Source organism: Heliconius melpomene, chromosome 1 (genome assembly GCF_056956725.1).
Source record: "Heliconius melpomene rosina isolate 202511_hmr_F chromosome 1, ASM5695672v1, whole genome shotgun sequence".
NCBI classification, from domain to species: domain Eukaryota; kingdom Metazoa; phylum Arthropoda; class Insecta; order Lepidoptera; family Nymphalidae; genus Heliconius; species Heliconius melpomene.
The window spans coordinates 1,603,400-1,620,170 of record NC_140389.1 but is presented as its reverse complement, the minus strand read 5'-3'; the positions used below and the strand labels follow the sequence as shown (position 1 = coordinate 1,620,170).

Below are 16,771 nucleotides of genomic sequence, written 5' to 3'. Positions count from 1 at the left end.
TTTGTTAGTGCGTCTCTAAGTGTGTCCGTTCATTGATGTTTCTTTTACTATTAGAACTTTCTTATGAACATGTCGTGGTATTACTTTTAAGTATTTTTTTTGAACATGAAACGTCTTTCGGCATGCCTTACTAAGTGTGGTAGTAGTTACGTACGAACAAAGTAAGTAAACGGAGTATAGTGGTGCCGGGTGTACGTCGGGGCGGTGAATTAGCGAGCCTATTATAGTCCTCTATTAAGCGATTGATATTGACGTGCTGATATTTGACATTAAAAATTTAAATTTAACGTTGTAATTATATATTATAAACTTAACATATATTTCTTATTGTATTCTCTATTAGTCTTTTCACGTATAATTAAATCTGAGAATATTTTGTATAATAAATAAATAATATAATATATATAAATAATAAATTCATGTATAAATTTCCCAATGAACAGTTAAGTTATTATAAATAAATGAGTCACGTCTGTATCAATCGCTTGCAACCGCGTTCAATGGTGTCCAATGGCGTGGCAGGCGGGTGCGCGTCGCCCTCGCACCGCGGCGTGCAGCGCAGCATCTCGGCGAGCGCGCGCCCCGCTGCCTCGCGCCGCGCCTCCTCTGGCGCGGAGGTGCTGCGCGCGCAAGGTAACGTACCGTGCAGGGGTACACGTGGAACTTGAGGGGGTAATGTGGGAAATCCACATATTACGTCATACGAAATTCCTATTTTTTTATTTTTGGTGTTCGAAATGGTACGTTTTAAGACCCCTTTCCCCACCCTTTTTATTTTATAATTTGTTTACCTTCCTTCTCCCATAACGTGTGACGTAATTTATGGATGACACCTAATAGGGATAATATGATGTAAGATTTGTAGCTTAATGTAAATAAAGATTTTATGTCTAAACTGAGCTCATAATTTAAATATAGCTGAATATTGTACATAAACATTTTCTGGAATTTTTCTAAGAGTTCTAAACAATTAAGTTATGCGTTTTATCGATAACGAGTCACAATATTAATCTCACAAAATAATTATATTAGTATGAGTAATACAACTTTGTACATGTATCATTCAGGGGTATTTACTACTAAAATTGTAATATCTGTAGATAAAAAAAAATATATTATATGCTAGATGTGGCTCAGTAAGTATATTAAACCTAATTGGTTAGATCACTTGGCTTAATTCTAAAGGCATATATGTTATAATCCTGCGACGTTTACTATTTTATAAGAATTTAAGTATTTTTTATGTAAACATGCATGCCTTAGTTTTTGTTTGTGGTAAATTTTTCATTTTGGCTAGTTGTAGTTTTAGTAAAGGATAGTTTAGTTGATTAAAAAGTAAAATTTATTAAGTTAATTGAATAAACACGATAATGTAGTCAGGGAATAACAGGATGGGTAAGGTTAAATGTGAAATGGGTGTTGAGAAAAAGTTGTTTAAGTATTATTGTAGGTTGTGAATATATTTATTTTAGATTTTGATTTGTTAAGTGTAGTTAGGAATTTTATGGTAAAGTATTAATTAATGAAAGTTAGTTGAAAATCATAAGAGATAAAGTAATACCCCTTAAAATTTCAAATTATGAAATATAATCGATGTAGTCTGATGAAATATAGCGCAACTTGCTAGCTTATACTTGATGAAACAAGAGTAATAGATGATAGACATACTGTTTCTTATTCAGGAAAACGCTGTTCCAGCAAAATTGATGCGCAAACTCAATCTAGGCTTTAGCCTTGCATGTTCGTAAGCTTAGTTTAATTGTTCGTTGTACTATAGTACGGTTATACAAATTGCATGTCACACCTATCATTTATATTGGCACCAAAATATTTTTAAATTTATTCATTAATGATAAAATAGGAATTGGAAAACATCGCGAAATATATATATTGCTATTTGTTATCATATTTTTGTGCGCTTTTATTAACTTCTGTTTTAATATGTAATGCATGAATGCTAATAAATATATAAATATATATTATAAAATTCGAAAATTTCTCGATTTATGCATAGTTTAAATAAAACGTTATTTTCTAAGTTTAGTTAGAAGTCTCTCTCTTGGAAGCTGTCTTTACAACTCTTCTCAACTTTTTTTGGATTTATTTATTGTACTCTTAATATTTTAAAATTTTAATATCTGCCACTCTCTAGTCAATTCTTTTCTTCATATATAATTGTATTTAAAATAGAGAATAGCATGAAAATACGACCTTCCTTTCCTACCAAATAAGTCTTCTAGTTATTGGCATGAGAAAACCTCTACGTATTCATAAATTCCCCTAAAGTAAAACGAATGGACCGAATATGATTGACTTCTGATAGGAAGTGTTGCGTTTTGGGAAATCATCTTCATTGACAGTTTGATCATTATAGGTACATATAGATTTTAGGAAATAATAATAGTATTTTTTTCCTGATAATTGGTTATTTTTTTTGATAATGTGAGAATGTAAGATAGGTAGATGAATAGAAACATATAGCGTTAACATTTAGTTTTTTTTTTCAAATCATTAGAACAGTGAAAGCTTATATTATGTTACTTTAAATATAAGACTGGCCAAAAAGTAACAATATATGGGAAATACATAGTATTATGAAAGGAGCTTTTTAAGGATTTGCCACATATTAATGCTTTTCACTCTGCATTCATATACATATTGAAGCTTTACTTAGCGCGATATATATTGAGTTTGCTTACTTTAAAAAATAATTTGATTTTATTGATAAAGTGGCTCTCGCTTGTAGACATATAAAAAATAGATTATTATAATTATCCCTATTGTTGTTGAATGTTAAATATTATTTACATACAATTTGAGGTAAGCAAACTCCAAATGAAGAATGACATGTAAAATATGGTGCTTTTAACATTCACAAATTAATTAATTATTTTTGTTTTCTTTTTTTCGCCCTAGAACAGGGATAATGTGTGTGTTTTGGCATTACAGTGGGCACGACTACTAGCACCGCTAACAATACCACATCAACTGCCACCACCACCACGTCCAATTTTAAAAGACAGGTTAGTCACTAATAAATATTGTTTGTATCAAAATTTCAAACATTAGAAATCCATGTTAAAACTCGAGTGTATTTTGCTATTTTAATGTTTTCATTAAAAATTGCTTTCAGAATACAATCGACTCGGCTTCCATTAAGGAGAATACGGCACGGATCGCTCAGATGCAGGTAATTGCAAAGTGTAACATTTTTTGGCTTAAATATTTAAATAAAAGTAAGTAAGGGTACCGATGACAGTTTTTTTTGTTATCTAATAGAGTTATTTCTAAATTTGATATTAGACTATCTTAGCACTAATACAATGACTACTTTTTCCATTTCATAGCATCTGACTGTAAACACGTTAGTTATGTGTTCTCTTCCCACTCTACAAAATTAATTATTTTCATTTCTTCGCTTTGGTAACTAGACAGAGCGCAGTGATTAATTTGTTCACAGGTGCTTATTTCGCTAATCTGCATAGCGGCATATAGCGTTAAGCTTAAAAAAAACAGCTAAACTGAATATGTGAAATAGGTTCAAAACACAACACGGCCAACGAGCGCCCAACCAAAGCTGGAGCCGCGGTCGCGCACGCTGACGGGCGGCGCGCGGCGCGCAGACTCTCATCAGGGCACGCACCAGAACTCCCACCAGACGCAGGCCGCGCCTAAGATGTCGCCGCCGCATGATAATGCCAGGTTAGTTTCATAAAATGTATGTAACAATTATTATTATAAAAAAAGCCATTTCTTTAATTAGTATCAGAAAATTTTAAGCTTTTGTTTTTACGTGCAATGAGGAAAAAAGAAAACAATTATTAAAAAAATGATAATTTTTTTTTTATATATAATTTATTGGATAGGGTACACAAGGTGATATATACTTGATGATTACAGAACTGTTAATTTGTTTATTGGAATATGACTACGGCGGTATTTTCAAATATCGCCGTTGTAACAAAGTATGTCAAAGAAATATTTTATGGAGCGTTAATTTAAAAAATACTTCCATACTGTGGTTAGTCTGTGAATTTTAATTTTCAAATTCTTAACTGAAGTTATTTTTGGGATTACTTAGAAAATACTTTTTTACTAATAAGAACTGATATTGTTGAATGAAGTAATATTGCTTTACTAACCATTGAATAGAATATTTAATTCTTTTTAATAAATACGGGGGTAATAACAAAATATTGCTTTAAATATTGCATTAAAAGTTGACATTTACAAGTTTTGACATTAAAATAAAATAAAATATATATTTGAAATATAGTGAATATCGTATAAAATTAAGCTTAAGTTGTGGCTTAGCAATTTATTATTATTTTTTAAATTTATTTAAATATCATGTATAATGTGTGTATATTTCTATGTATGTATGGTGCATTTTTATTTATTTTAATATAATTATTATATAATTAACAAAAAAAACAAAGTTATGTAATTAACTTGACCCCTCACTAAAAACGCATGTACATTTCACACAAACCGGGGTATACAGTACGCAAAGTGGTCAAGAGTCGAAGGGCGCGAGCGCGGGTGCGGGCACGGGTAACGGGAGCACCGCGGTCGCGAAGACGCACGTGAAGAGCGCGTCCATATCGTCCGCGAGCGGAGCCCCGCCGATGGGGGCGGAGCCCCATAACGCGTCCGCCAGGGACCTCGCACAACCGAGGCCAAGGTTTGACGCTTAGAGCTTGTGCGTTGTATCAATCGGACTTTATGGATGGATGAGAATGGATTTTTTTTTTGCAACTTTTCTTGTTAATTTTTAAAAAGTTTTGGTTTTATATTTGAATTTGTCGATAATTTTTGAAATTTTGTTTCTGTAAAAATTTCCATCCATTTTTTAGAGGCAGCTGGCAAAATAACAAATCAGTTTTAAGCTTCACAATTGAATTAGATTTGATTTTAGTTTTGCAGCTCATACACAGCTTTATTATATCATAGAATGTTGGCGACATATGAGTTTTCTTTTACTATGTGGTCTATTCTATAACAACGCGTCGGCCAGGGACCTCGCACAACTGAGGCCAAGATTTGAGGCTTTGAGCTTGCGCGTTATATCATTCGGACATTATGGATGAGTGTTTTTTATTTTAGTTATTAAAGACTTTAAAATTGTTATCCCTGTTTTTGAGGCAGCAAGCAATAACAGCTTAATAATATAACAATCACGTTCAGATTTGATTTCGATTTGCAGCACATATTACACAGCTTTATTATATAAAATTTAGGCGATATAACTTATTTTCTGTTATATTATATATTTTATAGCAATTTTTCTTTCTCGCCTTTTTGTTGCACTGGTAACAATCTTGTGTAAATATTATTTTTTAATAGAAACACTATAACTTATAAGTTTTAAGATTAGTTTATATGTATATTAATTAATACTATGTAGTATTTATTATCTTTAGATGTAAATGTAGATAAAATATAGCAGCCATTTTTGTTATTTTATTGTATAAAATCTTGTATTCTTTGTAAATTTATTTTAAACTACTTTTAAAATAAAATAAGGAACGCTTTAGCACGTGAAATTAGAATGCATGATTGATATTGTGTGAATAGTGAGTTTATAACGAGAAATTTTATATTGGCTTAACTTTTTATTACTTAAAGAGTTCCAAAATTTATTTATTTTTAAAATTAATGAATCTATGAAATGTACCAAATATAAGATCTGTTAACTCACTCATCTGGTAAACGCTTTTTTGAGTTAATTATTCTTTATGTAATTTTTTCTTTCCGACATTATAAAAATGAGTGTCATTTATATTATTTCTACCAAATAATGTATATTTTTTAATACACACAGTATTAAAAATAAACGTTAATTTATTTTGAAAATATGAAATTTAATTATATCTTATTTGTTTAATTGTCTTATACATTAAAATAAACATAATTTATTCTGATTCTGACATTGCCTTTCTCTTTAAAATATGATAAATCATAGATATATCTGTAATATAATATTGAATGAAACGTTTAAGAACGATAAGTAGATCCGCATTTTTTTGAAAACGTACAAAAGTTTGAACGTAACAAGACTCGTACTTGCTTCTTTTGGAAACCGTCAAATATTGAACAAATATTCAGCATTTTTTTAATTTATTTATGTACTACACTAGACAAATACAGAAAACATGTAATAACAAAATGTGTACAACAAATAATTTATCTCCAAGAGAGATTTTTACCAAAAATCTCTACAATGTAGGAGATGTTAACAGAAACGATTAGGCTACTGTATTCAACTATTATATATTTAGACGTTTTTTAAAAATAGTTTTCTATTCACACATTAAAAATATAGTTTATTTGGTTATGCTTAGCCTAAACTCGACGCTGTCGTCGGTGGGTGGCGCGGCTGGTGCGGCGGGCGCGGCGCGGCGCGACTTTCCCGCCAACCCGACGTCGTTCCCTAGAAACGTCCCGTCGAGGTCTACTTTCCATTCGGGTTAGTGTTTATTGTTTATTTCCATTTCAGAACAGTTCGATTCCCAATCGGGGGAATGAATTGTTTTCCCTCTGGTAATAAAACTGAGTCTTAGATTAGGCCATCGCAATATCTTTTTGAAAATTAGGCAGTATATGATTCTTGTTTTTTTTTTTGTATATTTTACTGAAATATAAATGTTTTTTTATTTGATATTATTTAGCAGGACATACCTGTCTTATTGCCACTAAACACGCAATGCCTCAGAATTTCGTCCGAAAGTGGAAAACGGAAGTGTCTTAATGGGAAATGTATACAGTGTTAAGCTAAAAAATCTAAATAAACATATATCCATAGGTCAAACCCGGTCCCGTGGCGGGAGCGCGGGAGGCGCGTACGGGGACAGCGGCTCCCCTCACCAGCCCAGGACTTCGTTCTTCTCTAAATTGTCATCGAGATTCTCCAAGCGGTAAGTTTTATATATATACGCACACAGACATACATACTCATGGAATCAGGAGTTTTTTGGTTAATACTTTAATTTTCTAGATTTTTTTATAAAAGTACATTTAAATGTTGACGATTTTTTGACATTACACTATCATCACAAACAAACCTACATACAATACGGTCGACAAGTCGTGTCCTGAATTTAGGTGCGCTGACTTATGCGTATAGTACACGCGGAAGAAAAATAATCATATCGCGGCGGACTTGTCGGTCGTACTGTCGTACTGTACTCGTGAATTGAACTATTATTTGATTAAAAGTCATTAAGTTGAGTCGTGGCGCAGGGGCAAAAGCATATTACTGTACACACGACAGGTTGTGGGTTCGATTCCCACTCGAGGAAATGAAATATTTTCTGCCACTCAATACGCAACGCCTCCATAATTCGGCGAAAAGTGGGGAGTGGAGTGGTCTTAACGCTAGGCTCAATCTGCCTGTACTGCTACATGCGGGATACAGTTATAATATTCAAAGTTCTATATTTTATTTCCATTAAATTATTTGAGATTTAAGTTTTATTTTAATAACTTCAAGTTGATTTTGTTTATTTTTTATGTTAGTTCAAAATGGAAACATATTGTTTTACATTACACTATCAGCACTGTGACACTTAAACACTTTTTTAAACCCGTGAGCGGTTAAGGATTATTAATAAAATAATAATTCTATATTATTTTAAGCATGTTATTTTGTAACTAAATGTTTTTTTATGTTTATTTATAATCCTTAGCTGCTAACGAATGTGTTTAACATTACTAACACAATCAGAAAATTATTTCGATATAGTGAATATTAAAAAGTTAGTTATACTAATTGAGTAATGTTATATTAATTTAGTTAATTTAAAGACAGGTAACGCACCTGTAGTTCCTCTGGTGTTGCACGGGGTCGTGTGCGGCGGTGATCACTTACCATCAAGTGATCCGTACGCTCGTTTGCCTTATCTTTTTCCATAAAAAAAATAAAAAAATCTTAATATTCATTATATTGTATTATTAAAGAAAAGTATCTAAACAAAAACGTATACACAAGTTTTAAATAACACTACTATTTAACATCATAGTATTAAGATATCTCTTCAAACTTCACTGTGTTTTGTGTCGTCATTTTTTTTTTTTTGTTAAACTGCCCAATTCGCTAGACGCTTATAAGCTATATTCATTTTGGATCCATTATAAGAAAACTTTTGTGTTACCATTTCAATAAAAAAATATCTATAGTTTAAAAATTCAATATTATTCTTTTTTATGAGATTTTGAGATGTAATTTTTTAATGTTTTTAAAGCAAATGGTAATGCGAAGTAAAGTATCATATTATTAAAAAAGTCATCGCATTGTTCATTCCGCCCCCACGCATCAATGTTAGCCGCACGCTTCAATAGCACCTTTGTGTCTCATTTCCACTTGAATTTCCCATGTTTTTTTTTAATAAATAAACCTAGACATAGATTTTTTGACTCTAGATATCTAAAATGGCGCCAATGCGGCCATAATTTCTTATCGATAGTTTGTTTTTATTAAATAAAAGAAAGGGTTGTGGAAAAGACTCGTTAATAAAATCACACAGATAAATAATAATTCTTTTTAATTTTTTTTTTATTGAAACTTAAATGAACAGTGTTTGAAATCAATTTCCTTCGTAATGCTCGATTTTTTTTGTACTTATTTTTTCGTTTCATAATAAAAGCCCCAAGCCAGGCCTGTTCGGGATATTTGATTGTTGTATATCTAATTATTGTATTATAATGTTTCCATTAATACGTAACACACTGTCTGTCAATCTGTCACTTAATTTTTTTTATTAACCATTACGTTGTGTCGCTCTGTGGATTCATTAAGATTTTGTGTGGTTTTTTATTTTGTATATTATATATAATATTTTTGTTTATCATTTGACATTTTTGTTTATTTGATGTTCAAATTGCCTCCCTCTAAAGATTCCGAGCTCCGATGATTATATATTTTTGGTTATTTTTTGATTAATTTTTTTGTTCTCGCGTCAACACAGGGGATGCACGATGCTAAAAACTCCCTATCTCCCTTACATATATATATTATATTATTTAGAGCAAACGCACATGAAGATATGTTATACTAAATTGTACTATTGCGCGTTACCATCTTGTTCATTGCCTTAATTTATAACCGAATGTAGAAAGTCCAAAGCATGATGTACTCCCCTTATCTTGTATGACATTAATTTAGTTTTTTTTTATTTTTTTTTTAACTTGGCTACTAAAGTGTGAGCTGATATAGCCTTGCCACCATGCTTTGTATGTTGTCTTAGAGCTTTGGCATCACTACACCGATAGTGATATGATGAAGATGTTTTAGTGTAAGTATAGATAGATGGCACGTGTCGACCTGAGAGGTGTACGGATTGTTTTTTTTATTTTATTTTACAAACTTAACAACTTCGTGCATCCCCACGTGTTTTTTTAAAAAGTCTTATTTTTTTTGCTAACCGTACGCTTCTACTAACGAGTCGACGGTCGCGAGTTTTACAGCTTCTTTAGTCTATCCACAACCCTTTAACGTTTTAATCGCAACGTGACGGCGTTTTTTTATATATTTTTTATTTATTCTTTATTAATACGGAGGGAGCGTATAGTATTGTGCATCTGTGTTTCGCGAGAATTTGTTTTTTTCGAGGGTTGTCAGTATTCGTCATGGCAACTCTAAATAAGTGAAAGCATTTGTTTTATTTAAAGTTTATTTAAAAAAAAGTGAGCCGGATATAGAAGAGGGGGGTGATTCGGCTTCCGTTTGGTCGTTTCGCTCACCCGTTCCGTTCTACGCAGGTTGAATCAGAACCCGTGAGGCTTCTGCTGACGTCCGTCAAACGAAGAAGATTTTTTTATATATATAATATAAAAATAATTATTTAAGATAATTAACTTTATTATATGAAGAATATGTGGAAAATTGTTATGCTATTTATGAGTTTTGTATTGAGTTGTAAGATCTTTTTTTACTCAGCGCATATTGTAAGTGTCATCGCAGGACCAGTGTTTCTTTCATTGATTGTTTTTTATTTCAAATATTTTTTTTCGGCTGTCTTGGAAAATATGTTATGGCCAAAATTATTATTTACCTAAAAATATATAATTAAAGATAAGATTTTGATAAAAAAGAAAACAATTTTTGGTAAACTTTAGACTTTTTGGAATATTATTACATGTTTTTATTTTTGTTCAAAAACTATGCAGTGGATATGCGCTGAGTAAAAAAGTAGAATATTTTTCTGGTGAGAATTAAACGCATAGACATATTTTTTTTATTTCACTAATTTAATAATGTTTTGTTATTTTTACATCTCATTCGAGTTTGATTTACATGGTATTAATAATTTTATATCGCGACGACATTTCTGGCTGCATTTTATATTATTAATATAGAAATTTGTTTTTCCCTTTTTAAATATTTAATAATATTCATAAGATTACTAAATTAAATATAATTTTATTAAATCAATTAATTACTCAAGTCCGAGGCCAGTCGTGGCGCATGGGATGATTCCCTTCCCCTCCTCGAGGAAATGAAATATTTAATATTTTAATTTCTTCGCTCTGGTGTCGTAGCAAAGCGCGGCGTTGAGTTCAACCACTCAACACGTAATGTCTCCAGAATTCGGTGGAAAGTAGGAAACGGGGTGTCTAAATACTAGACTTCCTCTGCCAACATGTGAGGTCGTGAAGTTGAAAAAAAAACAATGTATTACAAATTATCTTTATTATTTCATCGTATATTACTAGTTATACATATTAATGATATAAAATGTAGTAGAAACCTAGTCCCGTCGCGCGTCGCATTTCATTATAGTTAAGTGATTTGAGTTATCTCATTAAGCGAACTTTGTACATTCCAGGGATTTGTTAGAACCGTATTTCTTATTGACTATTGTAATTTCTAATACGTTAAATAAAAAAAATACTTTTTGTGGAAATAAAATATTAATAAATATCTTATTAACGTCTTAGAAAATGCAGTTTAAAAAGAAAACTTAAATAGCACAAATTGTGATTGTCTTTTTTTATGTCAAACATAGTTTTCGTTTATAATATTTTGGACTCCTATGTTAGATGAACGTAATATGACATACATCTACAATTGTAGTATATCTGGTTTCATAGGTATTTCACTGTTATTGAGCCGCTTTCAAAAATAAATAATATATAAATAGATATATTTTTCAAATTTTATAATGACTAATCTATAGATGACCATATAAAAAAATCTATTTTGTACATACAATGGCTCCCAAATGTTTTTTTATATTATACGAGTATAACAAGTAAATTAATAAGTAAATCGTGAGTGAGTTAAATAAAATACATATTATAATTGTTAGTACATAATTGTGGCCCATCCCTAACGTTGGTACAAATACTCAATAGTAAATAATTACCATGATTCTACGTTAGGTCGAGACGAGACGCATATTTTTGTCATAAATAATAAAAAAAAAAACTTTTCTAAACATAGTAAATCCTATTTTTTTATAAATGTCTACATATGTTATTTTTTTCGAATCAGAGACAAAAAATATTTTTATTTATAATTTTAATTTTTTTTTCTACATCGATTCTAAATCGACATTATAGACATTATAATTTATTTTCAACTTGATATCTCACTTATAACGAGAAAAAAAAATGCAAAAGCTATATTATGACAGAATGTCCGTTTTAGTATGTAAGTAGATAGATTTTTTTTTATAGAACCGAATTTTACATTTTTTTTACAGATTTTTGATTTAATATCATGTATAATATATGTATAATTATAAATCGTTGTAACATTTCATACTTTCTTACTAAATATTAATAGACAATGTCTATCTGTACATACAGTGCGTGTGGTGTATGCAAGTATATTACTTTGATTTTTATTCATTAATCGTATAATAAATATTGTATCTGTTTTATATATTATATTAGTTTGTATATTATGTGTTTGTCTTTTTTATTTTGTTTTTCAATTTTATAATATAAGCAGTATTTTTATAGCCGTCACTCACAAGATGAATTTTTATCACCAGTATTCATTTATTTTTTTAAAACTAAATTGTTAGGTGCTTTTTTTGTATTTTTTTAAATCAACGAGTGTCCTTTTGGCGTTATTGGTGTGGCTTATATTAGATAGTCAAATTTATAGCAAAATTTTTAACGGTTTTGTCTAAATCTCAGAAAAAAGAACACGAACAGTAATATACAGTGATTTTTCACTAGATGCCACCTGCCTTTCTTTCTATGTAATAAAAAATGTGTAACTGAAGTAAATGAAGTTGCTTAAATCTTATGACTTTTCAAAAAGAAAAGTGTATCTAATATTATCGATTATAATATCATCTCTCGGTGACATTGTATAATAAAATGTTATCATGCGTTATAAATTTTTTGTTTGCTTTTTTATTTCTTTAATATCCTAATAGCTAATGCTATATAGGAAAGTTGCAATACATTCTACTTCTAACATAGAGTTTAAGTTAATGATTTATTTTTTTTTGTTTCTCGTAATGTAATGTAGCTTTGTGATAAAAGCTTCTTTAATATTTTTTTGTTCAAATAGCCTTTTTGACATTTTATAATATATTCAATTATATTATATTAGATATCTATAAATCAGTTGACATTATATTGTGTATTGAAATTTGCTCGCAATTGTAGACAGATTAAAAAAATATAGATTTTTGGTTTTATTTTTTTTAATTATGTAAAAAAAAATCAGAATAATTTCTAATCTGCCTCCATTTCAATTATTACTTAGCATTATTATTGTAGTTTGAGTGAAATTGAATGCGTGTTTATTGAAATGTAATATAATTATGAATGGATAGTTATGTATGTTTTACGCTTATCCTAATAATCAGGTTTTCAATATATATGTCTTTTATTTTATTATACCTAACTCCTTCTTTTCCTTCGTGTAATTTTTATCTGTTATCGCCATGTCACGTTGCGATAATAAAAAAAAAATAGATTCGTAAAGAATTTAAGTATCGACAAGAGAAAGAAATATGTTTTTTTTTATATAAAAGAAACCAATACGACTTTGAATGTCGCCATTTCTACAGAATAATCTTTTCTATAGTATACTTAGACAAGTTTTTTTTCAGTTCATTATTAGACAATTTATTTTTAGTTCTAATAGCTATTAAATATATTTATATATAATTTATTTTTATTATAAATTGACATGGTAAGTGTTTTTAGACTATCAGTGTTGGGCGAGTCGGCCGGACGGCAGAAACCGCGCATTTTTTCCTCTCTGGATATACAGCGGAGGTACGCGCGTTGTATGACAATGACAGTTTCTCATTTATTTTTTAAATTTCCGACACGATCTGGCGAGTTTGTGGTCGCTGACACGTTATGTCAACATAGATTTAAAAAAAAATCGTACTTCATTTTAAAGTATTTTTTTTTTGTAATATTTAAATGTTTTGTAGGTTTTTTAATTATATAGTTTTTTTTAAATAAGCGATTATGTTTAATTTTTCTGCATTTCTATGATATAAAAGTCGTCGTTTGTTTTTTTATAAAATAAGGAGAACAGAGGGATGTCAGAAATAGATTAAATAAATGAATTTAAATTACATGTGTCGTTCAAACCACAAATGAGCCACGTGACGTGTTCGTTCGAGTTACCGAGTTAAATTTTGTGTGTTGTCAAATTTAACATGTAATCCAACCAATTCAGTCAAATTTAATATCATCACAACTTGTATAAATATTTATAAATAATTCTTAATAAATCTTACTTAATTTGAATTAACTTATTTTATATATTTTCTTATATCTTATCGATAGTTTAAAATATACATGCAAATATACACCGTTGTAAATAAATATATATTTATTTTTTATTTCATTACTTTTATTATCATTAAAATTATTTATTATTGAATAAATGAATCGTAGGAACTTTTCAAATATACATCTTAAATATATATAATATAATCTCCTTTTTTTTCTTTTTCTTGATTTTGAATAGGCTGGATTACAGTAGTAAATAACAAAATTTAACCATTTTGATATTTTCGAGTGTTTTTTACTTTTAATTATAAAAAACTAATTAACATGTATGACTAATCCTATTGAATTGTTAAATTCATTTTATTATTGTATAGGTATCGTTTTGAAATGTATTTCATGAAGTTTGAAATTTTTGAAATCTTGTATTATTTATTTGCATGCAATAGAGTAAAAATTACGTTTGATTTGTTTTTGTTTTCTTAAATTTTGTTTGCCTGATATACACATAGGTTGAATGATATATAGTTTTTAAATAGGACAGTTATATTAATATTGCATACAGGTTATCAAGTATTGGTGAAACATAGTTTAGTATTTATTTTTCTTAAGTTGGTACTTAAATTACGTAACTGGTAAATTTCTATAAAATGTGTAGGTTGGTATTGACCCAAGCATGTCAGGTAAGTTAAGGATGTCCGGCAGATGTGGCGCCTTGCTTTATTATATGTGCTTTTGTCTTGTTATTTCTATATAAAACTTTGCACTCTTTTTATTTATCCATGTTATATCTATACCAAGCTGGAGACAATCTATATTTTTTATATTTTATTCATTTCTTAAACTTATCAGTGGGCATTTATATGGCAGTATATATGATATTGAATACAGGTTATAAATTCGGCTTGATATATATATAATTTAGTGCATCGCGTCCCGCCCTAGTGTTTAGTGTTAGTTTATGTTTTTCTGTTTTTAGGCCTATCGACGGTTCCACACCGAAGCATGCGGTAGGCGCTAGTCCGCAAGCCCTGCTTGGGTAATTATCCATTGGTTCATTTTATTTTCAATAATTTTCGAAATTTGCTTTGTTGTATTAGTCAAATTTTTTCATGTTTTTCAAAGTTTCAAAGTTTTTCATTTTATCAGCTATATTAAAAATTACACAAAAATAATGTTTTTTATCAAAAATTTAATGTGTTTTCTTTATTTTACTTAAGAATGTTAGCAGTAGTTGTCTCTTTTGTCTTAGACTTAGATTACCATACTTCGTGCCAAACATAATCATTTTGCAATAACAATATTAACCTGCTTGCATCTACACTTCATGATGAAGAAACTCCGCCTCAACTAATATTATCTAAAATGCTTTGAACCTAGCAAAATTTTACATCTATTTTATTTAACTTCTTCTTTTAATTTTTAATATATCAAAATCTTTCTTTATTTTTATTATAGACAAAAACTGCCTAATGTAAAAATTTATAATTATTGTAATTAGTAGGTTTTTAGGTTTAAAATGATGATCAAGAATATAGTAGAAAAAATTAAAGCGAAATAATAGTTTAAAAAATAAATACTATAATAATAATATAACATGGCATCTTTATTAAATAATCCATGTCCTCTCCACATATGTAGACAGGGGACCGAGGAACAAGTGAAGCCGCGCGTACTAAGATTCACGTGGAGTATGAAAACAACTTCTTCAAGAGATCCCAATGAAATAATGGCTGAAATACGCAAGGTACAAATTAAAACGATGCATATAGCTAAATAAACAGAGGGAACCTAGTGTTAAGACAATTTGTTCCAATTTTTGAGACAAGCTTTTATTTAACCCACTTGACGTGGGTATCAAATAAAACAAAATATACTATAAAAAACTACAAAACTTGGTTTTAAAAAAAGTTTAATTTTAATTAAAAATTATTTAATTTAATATCTTATCGAATTGTGAATCCGCTAAGTAAGATTTTTAAAATTAAATATGTTATTGAAATAGGTTACCTCTATTAAATTTCGTTCAATTTGATCGGACGCTTCCAATATTTTCTTTATCAACACCACTATGTTAGTATAATAAAAATAATAATCAACCTGAAGTTTTAATAAAAAAAGTCAATAGGAGGAATAAAAAAAAGTCATAAAAAGAAATTATAATATCTTTGGACCACATTTTCGCTGCTGCGGATCACTCTGATGGTCCACGGACCACTGGTTGGGCTGGGTCATCGAGTTGGATATATTTCCACCCCAAGGCAGCTTCCGGCCTTCAGAGCCCACCAGGCTCCTTCATTCCTACGCCCATGCTTATCAGATCATTATGCTTACTCCACAAATCGTAATATTTATCATATATTGTAATTCCAGGTGCTAGACGCGAACAACTGTGATTACGAGCAGCGTGAGAGGTTCCTCCTGCTCTGCGTTCACGGGGACCCCAACGCGGACTCCCTCGTGCAGTGGGAGATCGAAGTGTGCAAGTTGCCGCGACTGTCGCTCAACGGTGTTAGATTCAAGCGGATATCTGGTGAGTTTTACGAATTAATATGATTAGTACTTTATTTTCAAAAGGTTCAGCACTGTTGACGATTCGTGACCGCCTTGAAGTAGTATTTTCTGAATTTGTCCCCAACGCGGACACCCTATGCAGTAGGAGATTAAAGATTGCGAGCAGCCGCGACAGTCGCTCAATGGAGTTAGGTTCAAGTGGATATCTGATGAGTTGTACGAATTATTATTTTCTATCCTTCATTTCTAGAATATTCTTCGGAAGTGGCACTAGTAGAGTAATTTCAAATTTGGTTAGATAGAGAGTAGCGACGAAGTCGTTTCTTCTCTAGCATCCTCTTGTGGCAAAAGAGCGAGAATTAAAAATATTATGATAGAAATGTGTAAGTTCCTTAAATCAGATCTGCGCAGCCATCTACAGCTCACTTCAGGGCGGCCACGACTCGTAGATCGTCTTGTACTTTGTATAAGACGATCGTACGACGATGTCACGACTTAAACGCCAGTAGTAGAATAATTAAGAATTTGGTATCGGTAATCCTGA

At 30.3% G+C, this 16,771-nt stretch overlaps 1 protein-coding gene across 13 annotated transcripts in view; it reads left to right on the top strand.

Moving 5' to 3' along the window:
- LOC146540897 (serine/threonine-protein kinase MARK2) overlaps positions 1-16,771 on the top strand; it is a 120,688-nt gene that overhangs the window by 99,949 nt on the left and 3,968 nt on the right. For 7 of the 13 annotated variants that reach the window (XM_085190107.1, XM_085190115.1, XM_085190080.1 and 4 more), the window contains 11 exons: positions 523-633; positions 2,950-3,023; positions 3,134-3,190; positions 3,539-3,702; positions 4,505-4,684; positions 6,345-6,469; positions 6,806-6,917; positions 13,174-13,245; positions 14,693-14,752; positions 15,355-15,460; positions 16,087-16,246. In XM_085190107.1, the coding sequence (XP_085046233.1) occupies positions 523-633; positions 2,950-3,023; positions 3,134-3,190; positions 3,539-3,702; positions 4,505-4,684; positions 6,345-6,469; positions 6,806-6,917; positions 13,174-13,245; positions 14,693-14,752; positions 15,355-15,460; positions 16,087-16,246 (1,221 nt within the window). Of the gene's footprint in view, positions 1-522; positions 634-2,949; positions 3,024-3,133; positions 3,191-3,538; positions 3,703-4,504; positions 4,685-6,344; positions 6,470-6,805; positions 6,918-9,759; positions 12,839-13,173; positions 13,246-14,692; positions 14,753-15,354; positions 15,461-16,086; positions 16,247-16,771 lie in introns of those variants that run through there. The other 6 variants (XM_085190034.1, XM_085190053.1, XM_085190070.1 and 3 more) reach the window with 6 other exon arrangements.